Source organism: Ictidomys tridecemlineatus, chromosome 7 (assembly GCF_052094955.1).
Source record: "Ictidomys tridecemlineatus isolate mIctTri1 chromosome 7, mIctTri1.hap1, whole genome shotgun sequence".
NCBI lineage: Eukaryota > Metazoa > Chordata > Mammalia > Rodentia > Sciuridae > Ictidomys > Ictidomys tridecemlineatus.
This window is the reverse complement of record NC_135483.1, coordinates 195318955-195338204: the sequence shown is the minus strand read 5'-3', so window position 1 is coordinate 195338204 and position 19250 is coordinate 195318955. Positions and strand designations below refer to the sequence as shown.

The 19250-nt window shown below is 44.4% G+C and overlaps 1 protein-coding gene across 3 annotated transcripts; it reads right to left on the bottom strand.

The window, feature by feature from the left end:
• Positions 1-1789: 1789 nt before the first annotated feature.
• Positions 1790-13271, bottom strand: Cops8 (COP9 signalosome subunit 8). 3 transcript variants are annotated; one of them, XM_021727049.3, is made up of 8 exons: positions 12847-13271; positions 11939-12009; positions 10853-10901; positions 9758-9890; positions 5421-5528; positions 4377-4439; positions 3442-3489; positions 1790-2766 (listed from the first exon to the last, which is right to left on the bottom strand). In XM_021727049.3, exons 1-8 carry the CDS (start codon positions 13141-13143, stop codon positions 2687-2689), a joined length of 849 nt encoding a protein of 282 aa, XP_021582724.2. In that variant the 5' UTR covers positions 13144-13271; the 3' UTR covers positions 1790-2686. The 3 variants fall into 3 exon arrangements, with proteins under 3 accessions (XP_021582724.2, XP_005326450.2, XP_040123994.2); XM_005326393.5 differs by having other exon boundaries at positions 12897-13070; XM_040268060.2 differs by lacking the exon at positions 12847-13271 and adding an exon at positions 12485-12643.
• Positions 13272-19250: the final 5979 nt, after the last annotated feature.

Genomic DNA, 19250 nt, shown 5'->3' with positions numbered 1-19250 from the left:
CTGGCAAGGGTGAGGCAAGGAAGGAGGAAGAACAACCCAAGGTCACAAAGTGGAGCTGGTTCCCAGTGACCACAGCCCAATCTTGCCGAGGTTATTTTTCAGGACCCAAGTACAAAAGAAACTCAGAATTATCTGTCCCCAAGAGAAGGGAGAGTCATGCCCCCAGCCTCTAAGTCCTCTCACCCAGGCTGGTGTGGGCATCCTGGTAGCAGTACCACAGCAAAAAGGCAGACACTCAACGGACAGCAAGCAGCAAGTTGCCTCAAACCCAACCAGGGCACAGGGGCTGGTGGTGTGTTGCATTCAGTTTACGCTGTTTCATTTTTTCACCTGTGGTCTCGGCAGCTGCCAGTAAGTTTTTCTAAGACGGGCTACAAAGTACTGCTTTTCTAATTTTATCACCATTTATTAGGTGGAATTCTTCTAACGAATCTTCCATCATCACCTATCTGATCACCCTTCAGGTTCATTTTGTTGCTTTGGAGACTGATGGGTTATCAATTTGTTATTCTGAAAAATGATACATAAAATAAGAAGGAAATGAAATAACTCACATATCCTGCCTTTTTTGTACAGTGATGAGGTTATTTTCATGTAACTAATAAACTTAGGGTTAAAAATATAAACACATAGTTTTTATGCTCAAATTATTTCATTTTTGGCCAGCGGGAGTCCTTTCAAACCGGCTGCAACAACCTTTGACAGAACCCTGGATCTCTGAAGGTCCCTTGATTCTGGGACATCTTGTTCTCAATGTCACACTGTAGCATTAGCTACTTTGCAGATAACTCCTTGTTCCTTTTAGTTGAAAATGGAATTCTGGCACCACTTTACCAGTGGCACTGGGCTTCACTGTGGCGATTATCTAGGCCTTTCCAGCTAGACAAAGGTAAGAAATATTTACTGCATAAAGAAAAACAAATCATATCATGAGGTTTCCAAGTTAAATGTAAGATTACTGGTCTCTAGCAATGTTAAATAATTACTTTTATTCTATAATATCCTTTTAATTATGAAGATGTTAAGATTATTTTGTAAAATGAATGGCAAAACCACATTCACTAGTCTGACTTCTTTTGTCCTTAGTGTATCCACTGACAACGAATAATCAGAACACTGTGTCACTTGAAATTATTATATTTCTTCTCTATGTAGTGGTTCATTGTCCTTTTCTTCCTCTTTGGAGAACCATCTGTACTTCTTTTTGGTTCATCTTCCCACTGCTGCTTCTTGAAATTCAAGCATGCATACATGTGCACAACTACAACCACTTTCCCTTCGTCACCCTCAGAATCACATAAGCTCCTTGTATTCTGTTTTCAGCTAGAGGTCACTCCACGTTAGCTCAGAGAGTACCTCTACGCCTTTTAGAGCTACGGTCCACGCTCTACAGCACTGCTTACTCAACCAACCCCATCAATGAACTTTTGGTTGGTTCCAATCTGCCATGAAAAAAAAAGCTCATGGACATGATGTGTTCTTAGCATCTGAAAGACTTTTCACATTTCCATTTCCTCAGTTGTAAAACACATTTTAACAACATGATGTTCCTATCCAGATTAAATATAATTGCAAATAAAAGATATTTCCATATATGTTAAAAAAAACTGGAATACCCAGTAAAATGAATGAAAACATGAATTATGTAATTATTACCACACAGATTCAATATAGAGGTCTTTTCTATTTAATTAAGACATTCTTATTTTGAGAGGCAATGACAAACTAGAAAGTATCCACAGAAAGACCAAGACAGTGAAAACTCTAGAAACTAGCTGAGATGGAACAGTTGAAGAATTCAATTAAATATTTATTGAACAAATGCAGAATAAATGAACTAAGGGATATTTTAACCTAAAGATACAATAAACAAACTCAAATATGTGGAGGGCTGTCACATAAAGAATGAAGACGTGTTCAGCAATTCTTCAAAAGGCAGAACTTGAACCTCAGGGTAAATGTCAGCAACCAACTGGACGCAGGAGAGTTGCACGGAGCACCTCACTCACCGTAACGCTTCTCTGCCACAAAAGGCACTGTGCACTCAACTTTCCCCTCTGAACTGAACACGTGGGAACATGGCATGTGCCCGGCAAGCCCTCCACTGCCAGCAATGAATGCACTCCCACTATTGGGAAAAACTAACACTAACAAACTGGTTTATTCAGAAAAATGGTCTACTTGCTCCTTAGCTATATTTCTGTACCTATTAGTGATTCTCCAGAGGTGGGAGAAAAGGGAACATTTTCTCCAAGGAGGGTGAATCACAATCCCAGCAATTCAGGTTCTGCCCCAGGCACCGCTCTGCTGTAGCTGTGCCTCTCCACCAGTGGTGCAGACAGAGGTGTGCACCAGGCGGGGATGGCAGTGACAGCGTGCTCTATACCAGGCAGGGAGCTCGCTTCGCGGATCTCCAGGAACTATAAACTAACCGCTTAATACTGATGGGCTCCAACCAGATTGTTAAGTATTTCAAAATGAGAATTGCTTTAACATCTATTTAGCATAATGTTTAAGGACAAAATATATATAATATTTTTATATTATATATGTATTTTATCACATACTCAGTAAGGAATGCTGAGGTGCGTATAATCCATCCAGTAAATTGAAAATAAAAATTTTACATTTCTGTATTTGTCAGTGTACAGGATTCTGAAGTAGATGCTGAATTCAGAATGGTACGTCAATTTTCAAGGAAAGCCACATAATCGGTCAGTCTGGCCAATTGCTGTTCATTGGGGATTGGTGGAACTGGGGCAGGCTCTGCATGTTGAAGACAGAAACACATTTCAAGTTAGATACCAGTGTGACAACGCTTTGGTTCTGCCACCCACCCCATTCGTGTCTTTAATTTTAACCCAAAAGTAACTCTCTTGGAGCTACCTGCTTTTAGACAAAATTGTGCCTCCGAGGGGCCTGCACACTTCCAAGACATGGTCTCCCCAGCTGGCCTACAGGCACAGTAGCACTGCAGCTATAGCCGTTACTGACACTCTCTAGGCCAAGGCTCAAAGCGTGTTTAATGTCCAGCATCTCTTAGGAGATCACAGCATTTCATGGAAAGCCTCTACCCAGGGACATTTAATCCAGGAATAATTACTGAGGGCCTCTCAGGTGCTAGGTTCCATTCTAGGAAAATATTACACTGTCAGTGAACAAAATGACACAGGAGCCCACCGTGGAGGAGCTGCGTTCAGCATTTAGAATGCTTCAGGATCAACAGTGAGAAGCTGCGGGGCCCAGGTGGGGTAAGGAGGCAGACTACCTACAGGGCGCCGCTGTACCAGGTGAGCCCAGTCTCACCCTTGTATCAGGTGTATCACGACAAATTTATAGAATTGAACCTGTTTCTTAAGAACTAAGAAAAATGCATATATATTACAAAAAAGATGCTAAGCACAATGAAACATTTTAAAAAGAGCATATGAAAACACATACCTGATAAAGGAATAAACCTGTTAAAGGAAACATCCAGGGCCCCTGCAACTAAATTTAAAAAAAAAAAAAATTATAGCCCAATTTACAGAAGCCATTGTCAAGACCTTTCATAGAATATACCATTTTTCATAAAATACGCATTTACAGCCACTGAGTCTCAGTCAGGGATGATGACAGACTCTATTTCATTAGTCTTCCCTCGCCTTCAGAGTGGCTGGGACATAGCTTGCCGTTCTGCACCCTCCCATAGCTTGGCACGCTGACATGGTGTACCACCTGCCCATGGTCAGCAGTATGTAAACAGCAGGTGTTCAGAGCAGGTGAAGGAAACTGGGGTTGATGTCAAAGGGTTTGTGAAGGTGGACATTAAGCCTGGCTCTTAAGAGCTGGCAGATAAGAGCACTTGTGGTGGCAGGAGGGAGAGAAGCCAGCAGCAGGAACAAGTGTGGCTCACTGCAGAGCAACATGGAGGGGCTATGGACTCAGACCAAGGTGACGGGGAAGGCTTGCGGGATTTCAGGCCTTGAAAGGCAGGCAACAGCAATAGTCCTGTGAAAGCGAAGCCATAGGAGACGTATCTGTATGGCTCAAGTACAAGGAGGAGAGAGGAACTTAATAGGCTGAAAGTTCAGATACTGAGGGTGAGCAGTTAAAAATGGCTCCACAGATAATAACTGTCAACACAAACCACGGTGCATGACCACGAGATGCCTACATACAACTCATGTACACAAGAAAACCTTTTTAAAAATTAAAGACTAGATGACCTTTGAGATCCTTTCTACCTTAAGTGCCAACACTCCTATCTATATTTAGAATGTGAGTTATTTCCATCATGTTAGCATTTTATATCAAATTATCCAAACTCAAGGCCTGAAACCCTGAAGTGGTCTTGGAGTGCAGTGCTAAAGGAATAGGTACAGAGCTCAGCCTACCTGGCTTTCTGGGCAGAACCATTCTGGTGGTGGAGTCGGCTTGCCATCCTTGTTCTAGTATACCTTGAAATACACATTTCACACACAGGTTAAGATGTAACCCAAACATTCATCAGACCCACACCCATCCACTATATTCTTGTACAGGAGATCTGACATGTTTCAATCAACCTGTCACTTGCATGTTAACTTATTTCGGAAACATAGCAAAGCATCTCATGCTACTCTACCAGGCTGCTTGAATCACTAACAGGTGGTTAGTTCTGTATAGAGTGTTATATTATTAATGACAGACATAGGAAAATTTATGATGTCTTTTATAATCATATTGGGGACCAGGATTCATGCCCAGGCTGTCAGCTAAGAGTATGGGCTCTGGAATATAATACACATTAGATAAATCACAGATCAATTTTAAGAGAAAAGACATAGATTCATGTTTGTATGAGAGTAACCACATGATTTAATATAAGACCTTTAGGCTGAGATGTAGCTCAGTGGTAGCGTATGTACTAAGAATGCATAAAGCCCTAAGTTCCCAGTACTGAGAAAAAAAGGAACTTCAAACACCTTGTCCTTTATGTGTCTAGAACTGTGCTAGGCCCTGGAAATTTAAGCAAAAGATGTGGTACTTGATGGAGCGTCTACTTTAGTTGGAGAGCAGAAATGTAAATCATTATATAACAATGTAACAAAGTGCATGCAATATTCCAGGAGTGGGCAGAGCGGGCAATAGGCACTCAGGGCCCAGGTGGGAAATGTGGGGAAAACATGGGCTAAACAGGGCTGTAGGATGAGACTGACTTTACCAAGTATGAATGAAACACAGATTTCTAAGTGTGAGCAATGAGCATATTTGTGCTTGTTGTCCAAAGCCCCGCTGGGGGTGGTGTGCAATACATGTTTCATATCACCTTCCTAAAAAGCCAGCACAACCTCAATTCCCAAACACACCCTGTTCTCACGGTCCAAAGAAGGCACTGTGAACCTGTAATTTACACCTCTCTTCTATTTTCCTTTTCAGTAAAAAGTAAACTCAAGTACCTTTCACAGCCTCTTCTACAGGAAGTCCAACAAAAGCTGCAAAATCATCAGCGATTATCGAGGTGTATGCTTGAGAGACCAGGGCAAAGGCGCGTCTCCTTGTGGCATCTATTGTGGAAGTGGGGAGGGTGGTGAGGGAACCAACAGAGCAGGCATTTTAACAGCAGTTACCATGTACTGCTGCCCTTGCCCAGTCCTCATGAGCAACACCAGATCAACCCAAAGATGTCTGTGCTTAGCATATGCACGTGCCTGCCAAGCACATGTAAGGGTTAAAATACTGCTGAAAAAAACAAACATTTCTAACATTTCCTTTTAGATCTGACGGCAATGAGAGTTATAAAGATGGAAAACAGTTAATATACACAAGACTCAAACTCTAATAAAAATTTAACTTAAACACATTTATGTATATCAAGTATACATCTTAAATTTCTCTTATTCTTCTTGTATTTCCTTATAAACACTGGAGTGAACAATAAGAAAACCTCAGCAGGGTCCCTAACATGATCACACCTGAGTTGTGGAATAAACCTTGTAATGGAGCATGAGTCCTAACTTCCAAGTCTGCATCAAATTCTTAACTTCATTTAGGTTCAAAATTCTAAATTCCAACACTGAATGACTGCATCTAATGAGAAGGGGGTCTAGACACCAGCCACATCGACTCTTCAGATGGTCTTGGGGATGTTTCTCGGGCTTACATGTCCACATTAAACATACAAATGAGAGAGCTGTCCCATCCAGTTGGCCTACCTTCCTCCTGTCCAATACTTTTGGTGACACGAGGGCTCCTCCATCTGGCTGCGGACATGCTTAGAAACATTTTGGATTTTACTTTCCATACTTGATAGGTAAGTGCACGTATGAAACAAACCCATTCCTAGGCCACTGTCAACACGATGATAGCAACTCCCTCAGACATTCTTTGCTCCAAACTAGTCCCATAACTCTCAGTCTTATTCCTTCCGACCCCTGGGCTTTTGGGTGATGCTGCTCTATGGCCTGCAACAGTTTCCTCTCTGCAACTCTTCCGAGATGTGTTTATCAACTTCTGGACAATCTCCGTCCCTCTCTAAATTCATAGCATTACTGTTTATGTTTCTAATTTAATAAGCAAGTTTTTAACCATCTAAGGTACATATTGTTCTGCCTACCTCCAGCTTCTCAATTATATTCCAAAATTCCGGACAAAGAAATGCTGTCGATTTTGTCTTTATATCCCCAACGTGCCCAGTACCTCCAGTGAGGCATGTGATGAGCACGAGCTTGTGGGCCGTGTCACCAGGACCCAATGGTGCATGACCCCAGGTCCCCAAGTTAAGGCCTTGCTTTCTCATAATCCTTGGAAATCACTGACACTCAGCTGTTCCTTCACTGCTACTGTCCTGCACTTGGCTCCTTCTTTCTTTCTACCAACCCACAGACAACCTAACTAAACAGACTTTTAAAACAATTTAGAGATACTGGGACTTTTTCTATTGAAGGCTACAGACATTCAGCTGAAAGAACTGAGGCAGCAATGGACAAGGGACACATATTTGCCTCCTTAGGAAAATACAAGTGTATGCCACACAGCTACATTGGCCTGGCAAGCCTACGGTGTTTTAAAAATATTGTCTCCTTCAAATATTCTGATCAGGCTTTTGGGTGGGGAGCAGAACAGAAATAGAGTGTGAAGAGGACAGCTGAAGGGGAGGCGAGAAGCAGCAAGAGGTATAACTGGGAAACTGAACATGCTGGGGGACAGAAGCAGGTTGCCGAGGGAAGCAAAACAAAGGCTCAGCATTCCCAGCACCAGCCCAGAATGCGGCATTCGGCTACTTTCCACTTGGCATAAATCCACTTGGCATAAATGACTGACACAACACATTCTGACCAGTCAATCTGTGACCCTTAGGAGCTGTGCAGTTTGTCACATCATGAAGGTATGCATACCAATGACACATGCTAGTGACGGAACTGAGCCAGCACCCAACACTGTGGTGACCAAACACGGGACATGTTCTTAGTGGAAGCAAAGGTCCCTCACAGGAGTGCCCATTCAGTGTTCAACCAATACTGGGGTGCCCATCACCCCCAAGGACTGCCTCTGCCAGTGCTAGAGACAGAGGGCAGATGAGCTGGTCAGGGTGCCACCCTCTAACCCACTCTCCCTCTCTACCCTGCTGTGTGCAGGGAAGATGGCTGCCAATGACAAGAGCATCGGAGCTCCCTGGCTTGGGGAGTGGGGGCTCCATCAGGCCTCACAGGCCAGAGGCAAAGTTCAGGGAACTTCCTCTGCTCCCTCCCTGCCTTTCTCCAACTGATCCGAATCCACAGTTTCTGCTAGGCAGCCCCCTTTCCACAGTTACCAGTACCCTGCCCTGTGCCTCCAGGCCTCAGTCCCCGGGAGCTTCAGTAGCTCTTGCTGGTGAATGCAAGGTTTTCATGAGTCTCTGTTAAGCCTTCTTCAACCTTCCTCACAGGACTATGACTAATTTAGAACAGAACTGAAAGAAATCTAAGAAAGTGACTTGTGGTTTGGATACTGTTTCAGCGTGTTGCCCAAGGGTTATGTGTTGGAAACTTTGTATTCCATGTAATGATGTCACCTAAACCCTTAAGAGGCGTGGCCTAATGGAAGGTAGTTAAACCACTGGGGCACTGCCTTTGGAGGAGATTTATAGTTCTTGTGGACCCCAGCTACACAAGAACAGATTTTTTCCAAAAGAGCAAGCCTGGCCCCTGAACCTCTCTGGCTTCCTGCCTGACCATGTGATCTCTTCCACTGGTGTTTTTGCCACTGAGATGCCATTCATCATGAAACTCTCACCAGAGGTCACACAGACACGACTGTCCAATCCTGGACTTATGGCCTCCAAATCTGTGAGTTAAATAAACTTATTTTCTTTATAAAGTACCTAACCTCAGGCTCTTTGTTGTAACAACAGAAAATTAATTAATTTAGTCATTGTTCTTAACTAGAGAACAAATGTGTAATGCATTGAAAAGCAAACTATTAAACTCAGCAGTAACTCAAATCTGCTATGACACTACTCTCAACAGGCTGCAATTTATGGGGGAAACATGCTACTATTTATGAATCTGGGGAGTTGTAAAAGTCTCAAGAGTATGTTCATGCATATTGTAGGTGAACAGATGAATGCTTTAGAACACAGGTGTTTAAACATATTAATTCATCCTAACAACCTGAGGAAAGTACTATTTCTAATTCTGCTCCACAAATGACAAAAATGAAGCACTGCGAGGTCATCTTCAACAAGTGACCAAACCAGAAGTAAACACCAGGAAGCCAGGCTCCAGAGACCAAGCCCCACAAGTAGTGCTATACAGTTCTTTAAGGGTCTGCGAGCTGCTTCAATTCTTAACTCTAACAGAGACTCCACGGTGAGAAAAGGTGCTCGCAAGAAATGAAACCAGAGACCAAAGGCACACCACAGAGCACTTGCTGACTAAGTTGGGAGTCTCAAGCCTCATCCTGGGTGTTCGCTACTGCCATTACCAGAATGAGCCCCTAGCTAAGAAAGTCCATTACTACAATAATTCCTTGAGGCGCATCTGAATCCTTCAGAAGGCAGTTTTCAAAATGAGCCCACTGCACTTGTACAACTTGATTCCACTCTGCTCCCTCCTCACCCAGCTGCCTGCCCTGAAATTCTGCTCATTTTCATTCATATTTAACATATGTATGTCCAGTTTTATAATTTACATTGTTCTTTTTTACCATCTCAAGGTAATTATATACATCTCAAAAACAATCTTTACCATCTGAAAAGAAGACAACAATGTAAAGCAATTATTGTATACACTTATCAAACAGTGAGCCAAGAAGACCAGAAGCAAACGCTAATGGTGGCTGAATGGAGAGAGGCTGAGACGTGATTTTTGTCATGGGATCGTGCTATGTGAAGCCAGGCTTACAACCTTTCAAAGAAATTAAAAACACATTTGAGCATCTAGGCATTCAACTGATTAGTTAAAAATCCAGAAACTGGAGACAACAGTTATCAAAGTCTGAGGCTAACAAAATCTGAAGCCCAGATTTATCCATCCATACCATGAGTGACAGTAATACCAGATTTAATAGTAAAAACCCTGTTACTAACAAAAGCAATTTTATCTAGAATAAAAAGACAATGAAGCCCTTAGCTGCTGATATAGTCTCAAGCAACATACAACGAAGAAGAGTAGAACAAATATTAACACTGAATTTTAAAAACCAGCTCACTTGCCTATGAGAAAATATCTACTTTTAAAACACACTGATTTACTTCCACCCTGCAGCACCTAGGGAGATGCACTTAGTCCAACATAGATTCTGAAAGAAATGTTACCTCTAAGTGCGTCCATGATTGGCTGTACTGTCTCAGACCACTGGTGGGCGCTGATGGTCATGTAGATACCAGGGAAATCCCGCTGCCAGATTCTCTGTCCTACTGACCAAATTCCCCCAAGTTCAGAATTTGCCTGCAATACATATTATTGCCTTTGAAGGTATTCATTCTGCAATGTACTTATAACTGTACCTTAAAATACCAGAAGTGACATAAAACTTTGAGTTGTTATACTAAGACATAATTCAACATTTCTTTTAAGAGATGCCAATTATTTTTTCTACTCCCAAGGTTTTATAAACTGTGGAAAATATTTGTACATTTAATACACAATTTTTAATACAATAGCAAATTAAAGCAAGAGAAAGTAGTTAAAAAATATTTCAGAATTAAGCCTGCGGACGAATTATCTTAAGCATTGTTATTTTTAAAGACGTTCCATTAATTTTTCTCATATAAATATTTTATACTTATGCAAATACATATAAATTTAGGACAAAGAGTAACAGTGAACTGGCTATTAACAGACTGTCAGTCAAAGAGCCATTCACTGTAACCTAACATCAAAGTTTCCACTAATATTATAGAAACTATGTGTTTAATTTATAGTTCTTATTTATTAGCTAAAAAAGCTCAGGAATGCTCCAATCTACTAAAAAGGAAAAGAGAGGAAAAGAGAGTTATCACTTGAAATTAATCTTAATGCTGTGAATAGTCACTTTTTGAATATTTTTATAAACAATAACAGTTTAAAAAAATGTGTGAGTACCATTATAGAAAACTGCACACAGCAGCTGGAAATCAACACCGCCTCAGCCTCTGCCATCATATATGCAAAGTGGCTCAGCTGTTAACTGGTGAAGCACACTCACAAGCCCCACCTCAGGAAGTTTAACCAGTAGGAGGGGAACACTGATTTCTGTACCAGTCCATGGAAATTTAAATTTCTCAGAGGAATCTAAAGATCTATTTTTAACTTCAAAGTTGGTTTAACTATTTCTGTGACATGGAAACAAAACAAGAAGTTTTAAGAGACTGCCACTTAAGTGAATGCCACTACTATATTAAAGAAATTATTTTGAAAAGAATACTTACAGATTTTAGAGCAGGTGGTATCCTTTTCCAAAGATATCTTGCATTATTCCTAAGTTACACATAGAACAAAATGAATTAATGAATGAATAAATAAAACCGAATTAAACATCATCTCAATAAGTACTTAAAATCACTGGGCTCCAATGCAAACAAAAAGAAGTACACTTTAAAATACTACACAAAATACAGAGTAAAATTTAGTTTTATATGAATTTGTCATGGAGAAATAGGAGTGGTTTTCCAGATAAAAAGACATGAAACATTTTCATCAAAATAATGTTTTGTCATTTTTGCTGAATTTTTAAAATTAATGATACAGATCCTAAAACAAAGCACACTAAAATTACAGACATACACAGAACTGCCCATATAATTTACTCAAATAAAAATAAACAATTTATATATTTCAACAGCTCTGGCATTTCCTGACAATAAGATACACAATGCTCTTCTCATTAAGACCTCTCTTGGCAGTGGAAACTAAGTCTCTAAAATTTCAATGCAAGAATTTTTAAGGGGTTGAAACAAATACAAAATAATGGTATTATAAAAAAAAAGAAGCAAATAATTTATGTATGTGTAATGAAAACCTCAGTTTAGTTTTAAAAAGATATCAAAGAGTTTGGAAGAATTTCAAGCAAAATTTTATCAGAATGGGTCAGAAAGGAGACTATTATTCTTTAGCACATCTATGCTTATTTTCCTAAGAAATGTGAATAGAAATTTAAAAAAAAATTCTAGGAAATCTCATACATGTTGATAATGAATTTTTGGCTTTCTCAATCTTCCCTTTCAGCTTCTTTTGATCTATTGATTATATGTGAAGTTAAGAACAGAGAGATCATAAGATTAAAAAAAAAAGTTCAATGGAAGAAAGGAATTCACTACACTGTAGTTTCTCATAATAAATTAACATGCTTTTTGAAAGGCATTAATTCATTATGCTTTGATTGAAAAGGAAATAGGTATTATAATATGAGATACAGCCCATTGTGCCTGAGTTACATGGTCTACTTAAAGGCAAAACTAATTCCCGTGTACCCGTGAAGAAGCAGCTACTGTTAGTTTCAGGTAAAAGGAACTTACATGTCATTGTGAAGCAAATATAAAGCTAAAAGCTGACCATACACTGGGGGTGTAGCAATTCCTCCAGGAGCCTTTAAAGTCAAAAATAGGAGAAAAACCTCATTTACTCTTATGCTTTCATAAAGATAAAAGGTTCGTTAACACTAAAAATAAAGCCCATCTTACGGTACTATCAAAAATGTAGACACAGATTAGAGAAATACTAAGCACCAAAACCCACAGCACTAAGATTAGATTTGTCATCAGCTGGTATTTATCTTCTTTTGGGTCTGCTATTTTATACACACAAGAATATTTAAGCCAGTCCTTTTCCCAGTTCTCAAATTTTTATTTAAATGCTCTTATGAGAAACAAATACTGTCTACAGGCTCCTAAGCAGCATGACTGTCCTTTATATGGAACACGCTGGGAGTTTAAGGGGGCCAGGGGCCGACCAACGCCGCCGCCGGGTTACGAGGCGTCGCTCTCCGGGTTCAACTCAGTTTCTTTAGAGAAGAGCCACGAAGCGCCGCTGCTCGTGCCGCTCTCCTTCAGTAAGTGACTTACACCCACGTCGTGAGCGCCCGCCGGGTGCCCTTCTAAGAAATGTGGAAACTTGTCACCAAGGCACGACAGCGCTGTCATGCGTCCCACCAGAGGAAATGGCAGGTTCACTTGGTAACGACGACGCGGGTCTAAGAGGGCTTGGGGCCACGAGAAACGGTGGCCTCGTCCTGCGGCGGCTGCCCGCCCGCCCGCCCCGACACGGCCCGCGAGACGTGCGGTCTCCACCACGGGAAGCGCGTCCCTGGGCTCCGGAGAAGAGACGCGCGGCGGCTCCGGGCGCAAAACCCAGCACAGACCACCAGAAGCTCCAGTGCGTCCCTCCCGGCGGGCGCGCGCCCGAGCCCCAGGCCCGGCCCCGTTACCCTGGAAACCCGCGCCGCCCCAGTCCTCCCCGCGCGGCGCAGACGACGACCTCGAGCTCCTGGTTCTCGCACTGATCCAGCAACTTTTTGAAACTGAAGGCGCCTTCCGCCATCACCGCCACTGGCATCTTCCCGGGCGGTCTTACAGCCGCACCTCTGGACCGCCAGACCCCTGACTGTCCCTCGGGGCGTCGCGCCCGCGATGACGTACGCACAGAGCCACCGTCGCCGCGGAGGGCGCAGGCGCAGGCGCAGGCGCGATGTTGGTTCCGGCACGTCGTCAGACGACGCCGCCATGGGGAAGGGGGCGCCGGCGCTCTGGCCGGCGCTCTCGGTGTCCTGGAGGACCAGCTCGGGGAACCGGAAGCTGCTCCCGGAAGGCGCGGCCAGCCGAAGGCGGGGTTGGCGCGTGTGGACTGCTGGTGCTCAGGCGCACGGCGGAGGGAATTAGCGGAGAGTTACGCTTTCAGTAAGGAAAGCCGCCGTGGACGACAGGGAGGCCTTTCTTTTGAGCCTTCCTGTTTCTGGCCAAGGCAGTTTCCCGGGCGCCGATGCTATGCCCCGGGAGGTAGGAGAAGCGGTCTGAGTCCAAGGTTGCGAGAGCCTGTTTGCTGCGCGCACTCCGACACCCAGTACGCGCGCCAAGGGAAGCTGCGACCGGCGGGGACGCCTCCTCCTGGGCGGGGCCCGCTCGCACCTGCACCACCCGCGGCTGACCCGCGCGTCCGCCCGCCGCGCCCGCTCCTCCCTCTTTCTGGGCTTTCGGCACCGCAGCCCAAGCACGGATTTCTGAAAAGTTAGATTTCATTACGCTTCCAGCCCCTGAAATCCAGATCCTTACTATCTGTCAACGCTTACATAATCTAATCCCAGGTCTTGTAACTTGCTCTAGAGCGAACACTGTGCTGTGTGTTACGTAGGTCCACGTGGTTTTTCCTGACCCGCAAAAGAACCCTGGGGAAGAGACTTTGTTTCCTGCTGCACCACAAGCTATGTGTTGCGTGGGCTCGAGCAAATTTAAAATGCGGGGCCCCTTGTGGGTTGGATCTGGAATATCCCCAAAGGCCACGACTTGAAGGTGTGGTCCCCAGCTGAGGGTGCTGTTGCATGGTAGAGCGACTTGTAGGGTGTGGGCCTAGTGGGATGAAATAGGTCACTGAGGATGTGTCTTGAAAGGAGTCCCTGAAGCAGATATTGGGACCCAGGGCCTTCCTCTTCTCTTTTGCATCCTAGCTTTGCTCTGCCACATGCTTCTGCAGTAATGTGCCACCACAGGCCCCAAAGCAATGGGCTCCTGACCATGGGCTGAAACTTGCAAAACTGGGATCCAAAATAAATCTTTCCTTCATAAGTTGATGATCTGAGGTATTTTCTATCATAAATGGAAAACTTAGTAACGTGCCAGAGTACAATGCAAAGGTACATAAGTAACAAGCTGGAGGTATTTGGGATGGCTAAAGTTCACCCAGATTTCATCAATAGCTACGCAGAAGAGAAGGACTGGGGTAAACATGATTTTCAGGTCATCTGACATAAATCAGAGGAGCAGCATTTAAAGTTTTAATATGTAATGATGAGCCCAGCCTGTTTTGAGGCAATTATTCACTGGAAGCCCTGCCTTTGATCAGAAAAAAAAAAAAAACAACCCTATAATTTAAAGCTTTTCAGGAGACTTAAGATGTTACAAGTGGAGACCAAAGTAGGCAGCTCTGTGCTGAATAAAAAAATCTGTGGGCTTTATATGATCACAAGTTTGAAGCAGAGTTTGGGGTGCCATTTGAAGAGCCAGCCTGTTTTGGTGGTGGTTTGAATGCACTCCCATAGTTTGTACGTTGGAAACAACCCACAAATTCATGTTGTTTGGAAGTGGAGCCTCTGGGAGGTGATTAGGATTAGAGGAGATCATGAGGCTAGAGCCCCCTCCTGGCATCCCTGGCTTTATAAGAAGAGGAAGTGGGACCTGAGCTACTCACCTGCTGTCTCACCACCTGATGCCTTCTGCCACATTATGATGCAGCAAAAGTCCCTCACCAAATGCTGAGTACCTGCTCTTGAACTTCTCAGTCTCCAAAACTGAGCCAAATGAATTTCTTTATAAATTACCCAGTTCTGGGTATTTTGTTGTAGCAACAGAAAACGGACTAGGACAGTTTTGTTGTTGTTTGTTTTGTTTTTTAAATATAGGTACATGAGACTGGGAGGTGAAAATGGGAGGAAAGGGAGAGTTTGGGGAGACAGAGAAACAGGGCTCTGGGGGATGGAACAGTTGCGCCCAAGGCAAGACCTAGCCAGTGACAGTGAAGGGCTGATGAGTGATGGCCCAGGACTGGGATGGCTGATGTTTTTCAGTAGTGCTAAATGTCTGTGCTGAAGCCACCTTTTGCTTCCAGACTTTTAATAACAGAAGTGAGACGTGAAGGGGTATGGCAAGGGCAGCAATCTCAGGAGGAGGACTCAGAAGAAATCCAGTCTCAGCAGAAGGAAGAACCCTGACGGGAAGCAGCTCCCTGGAAGTGCTGCCTGGGTGGCAAGGGCTGTGCTTTCCACTGCCCCGGGTGTGGCGTGGGCTCCTAAGGCTGGAGCTTGTGGGTGTCCTACCCATTTCTCCTGGGTCTCCCTCTTGTACAGCTTTCCGCCTTCCTCCACTCTCCTGGGGAGCAGCACAGTCACTGAGGAGCTGGAGACTGTACCCGGGTGGTTAACTGAGAACTCAGAAGTTTCTCCTGTGTGGGTTTGTTTCCTTCTCTGTTTCTCGTCCTTTAAGATCTTTTGCTGCATTTGTTCCTGGGAGCCGGAGTCCTTTACCACTAATAAGGTCTAAGGGAGCTGTGCACCGAGGCTGGGTTCCTCCCACCTGTCCCACCCCAGCTGCCTGTTTGCTTCATGACCACAGTTGCCACAGCTGTGTCTGCTGCCACAGGAGTGGTGTGATCCACATCAAGAGGAAGCCACAGGGAGCAGTCACTGAGCATTCTGCCTCTGCCCGTGGGTCTCCTGCCATGAACCCATTAGAAGGCTCTGGGGTGGACGCAGTGGCCCCCGTGGGACAGATGGAGAGGCGGGATGGTGAGCTGTGTTGTCCCTGCCCTCAGGACTCTCTGTTTCATGAGTTTGGAGTGTAGCAGGAAGCATGTGGACACTTGAAGAGAATCTGGTGAAAGAACTGTGTACAGACTTGTGGGCAGGATGGTGGGAACTGCAGGACACAGCACGGAGAATCGGCCCTGATTCCACACCACGCAGGAAGGGGTTCCGCTTCTGGGATGGAAGCACAAGGCACTCTGCAGACCCACTCCTCAGTGGACAGTCATAACTCTATGTTTAAGAAAACTTAGTCTCTGGGAATTGTCTTAAAGGCACACCACACTGAACAGAAATCTATTCAAGAAAATGGGCTAAGACTTGGCAAGACTGGAGCGGCTGGGTGTGGAAGCCACGTGCCGCTCCTCCCTCCTCCCCCAGCTCAGCCGAGTAGAAGCTCCAGGCGGAGGTGTGTGGTCAGAAAGGTGGGGCTCCCTCTCCCTTCTCTACAGCATCTGTCTGGGGGAAGCGTTTCTCATTCTTTCCTCAGCAGGCTGAAGAGCCTCTATTCCAGTTGGCATGGCCTGGAGTTGGAGGCTCCCCTCCTCCGCCAGCTCCCACTCAGGAGGGACCAGGCAGCACAGCCAAGAGTACTGGGCCCTCATCACTGCACACCCTTGCCTCAGGACGGGAGTTCCATGAAGACCAAGGGCCACCACCTCTTCCCTGTGCAACAGAAGTGGTTCCGACATTTAGTTTGAGCCAGGAAGGCTGTCTGTAAGAACCCAGAGATCCAAAGCTTCTCCTACAACAACTGGGTTTATTTGAAACAGGGTGTGGGAAGACGGAGCCCAAGGTGGAGCTGTTGGTGGTAAGCAAATCACAGGAACTGATAATAGTCCAGCAAGGTCGCAGGACACAAGAACAGTGTGCAAAAATAAATTTCATTTCTATACAGTAGCAATCGCAAACCGAAAGTGAAAAAAAAAATTCTCTAATACTAGCAGCAGCAAGAATGGAATACTTAAGAAATAGATATAATGAAAGAAGTGCAAAAAGTACATTCTGACAACTATACAACAGTGTTGAAAGAAATCAAAGAAGACATGAATCAATGGAAGACTTCATATTACTCCATATTACATAAATTGTACAGATTCAGTGAAATCCTCATCAATGTGATAGCTGGCTTCTCTGCTGCAATTGACAAGATGATCCCCAAATTCATACAGAAATTCAGGGAACGCAATACTGAGGACAATCTTAAAACAAAGAACAAAGAGGGCTCAACGTTTGCTGAGTCAGAACATAATACAAAGCCACAATTATGAACATGGGGCAGATAAGTAGCTCAATGTATAGCAAGAAAACAGAGTGAGGAGAGTCGGGTGCACCTTGCACTGACGGCCGCTTGGTTTTCTACCAGCGGGGGAAATCATAATCTTTTCAACAAGCACACTGGATATCCTCACGCAAAAAATAAAGCTGGGTCTCATCTCACATACACAAAAATTAACTCAAAATAGGCCAAAGACCTAAATGGAAGAGTTAAAGCTATAATTACTATTAGAAGAAAACATACAATAAATTTTCATGATCAGGGATGGGATTGGGACCTGTTTTTTAGACAGGATACAAGGTGTATGGAACAAAAGGAAAAAAATAGATAAATTGGATATCATCAAAATTAAGAACCTTTGTTCTTCAAAGAATACCACCAGAAAGTAAAAAGACAACCACAGAATGGGGGAAACATTTGCAAATTGAATACCACATTACTGGCTTGTATTAAGAAGGTACTAATGGCCTTTAAAATCCAAAAATTAAAGGCAAATAATTAAAAATGGTCTAAGGATTTGAATAGAAGTTTCTCCCAAGAAAGATATACAAATGCCCAGTAAGTATATGAAAGCACCCAGGACAGCCTTAGTCGTGAGGCAAATGCCAATCAAAACCAAGAAGATACTATTCCACACCCACTAGGGTGTTTATAGCAAGACGGGCAGTGGAGAGTGTTGGTGGACTGTGGAGGAGCTAACTGCTGAGGACCCTGTGGGGAGGCCGACTGGTCTGGCAGCTTTGGGAGGTCCTCCGAAGATTAGTGCTGCCACATAACGCAGCAATTCCACCCCTCGGCTATACCCCGAGAAAGGAAAGCACGGCCACGGGAACACAGTACGTGGATGTCACCACCCATTATTCACAACAGCAGGGAGGGGAGACCTCCCAAGGTCCATTCACCGATGAGTGGAGAGCAGGATGTGGGGTGTTGATACAAAGGAGGAAATCAGTTAGGGCTAAACAGGTAAGAGCAGCAGGAAGGGCATGGCCAGCCCCTGAGAGCAAGCTTCATGACCCAGACACATGGCCGACCATCGTGTGGTGGCCAGCTGAAGGGAGCACTTCCAAGCAGCTAAGTTTGTAAGTGTAACATCCAGGTAGAAGTAGCCTTCTGACCTAACTTTGAGAGAAAAAAACCCCAGCAAAATAATATGTACACTTTTTGGGGTTTTTTTTGCCACATTTATGCATAAATGTTGGCAGGGAACCAGTGATGATTGTCACACCTTTTGGGGGCTGAATTATGGGTGAAAGATTATTTCTGGTATGATTTCTTTAAATATTGCAAAATTAGTGATTTTTCTCCCAAATCTTGGACAACTCAAACATCAAACTTTAAAAATATGGCAATTATTTTTTCCTCTTTTGTGCTAATGCTTGTGTTTGCAAATGAGAAATGAGGTCAGCTTTGAAAAACTTCAGAAAGGCCCTGGAGTAAGGGCAGACAGGCGTCCAGGAAAGTTTGGTGTAATAAAGACAAGCTGTGGCAACTTCTGGGATGGTGAGGCGCAGGGTTACAAAGAGCGTGGAGGAAGAGCCAAGGCCTGGGGCACAGAGGGCAGGGCCTCGGGCCCCAGGAGGGCATCTCAAGGCCCCTCTCATGCTCATCGACTCCCAGTGAAGAGGCCCGAGTGGGGGACAGAACACCTCAGCAGGGTTCCACGGAGCTTGCTGTGCTGGGAACACCAACACGGTACTGGACGCTGACCAAAGCACCTCCTTGCCTGAGATGGGACCTCGTTGTGTCTTTTCTTGCTTTTCCCTCCTGGACTCCAACAGCTGGAGGTGCTGCTGCTTCCAGGGCCAGAGGCGATTCTGAGGACGAGGATGCTTCTCAGGACAAGGGGCATCTGGACAGCGTTCCTGCTCCCCAGGAGGGGTGGGCTCCTGCTGGCCAGCGCTGTCTCAGCTCCGTGCCCTGCAGCACGTCCTCCCTGGTCCTCTGGTGAGCTCTGTCCTCTTGGCTCTCGCCAGGAGCACCCAGCACCCTGTCTGTGTCCACCAGTGGGGGCTCTCTCTGTCCTCTTGAGTTTTCCCTCCTG

Bases quoted from the DNA above. Each gene is read 5' to 3' on its own strand.
- Cops8 (XM_021727049.3), bottom strand. From the start codon at position 13,143: ATGGCGGCGTCGTCTGACGACGTGCCGGAACCAACATCGCGCCTGCGC. The intron at 12,010-12,846 runs GTAACGGGGCCG...TTGACTTTAAAG, and splicing joins GGGCGGCGCGGGTTTCCAGG to GCTCCTGGAGGAATTGCTAC. The intron at 10,902-11,938 runs GTAAGTTCCTTT...TGTGTAACTTAG, and splicing joins TATTTGCTTCACAATGACAT to GAATAATGCAAGATATCTTT.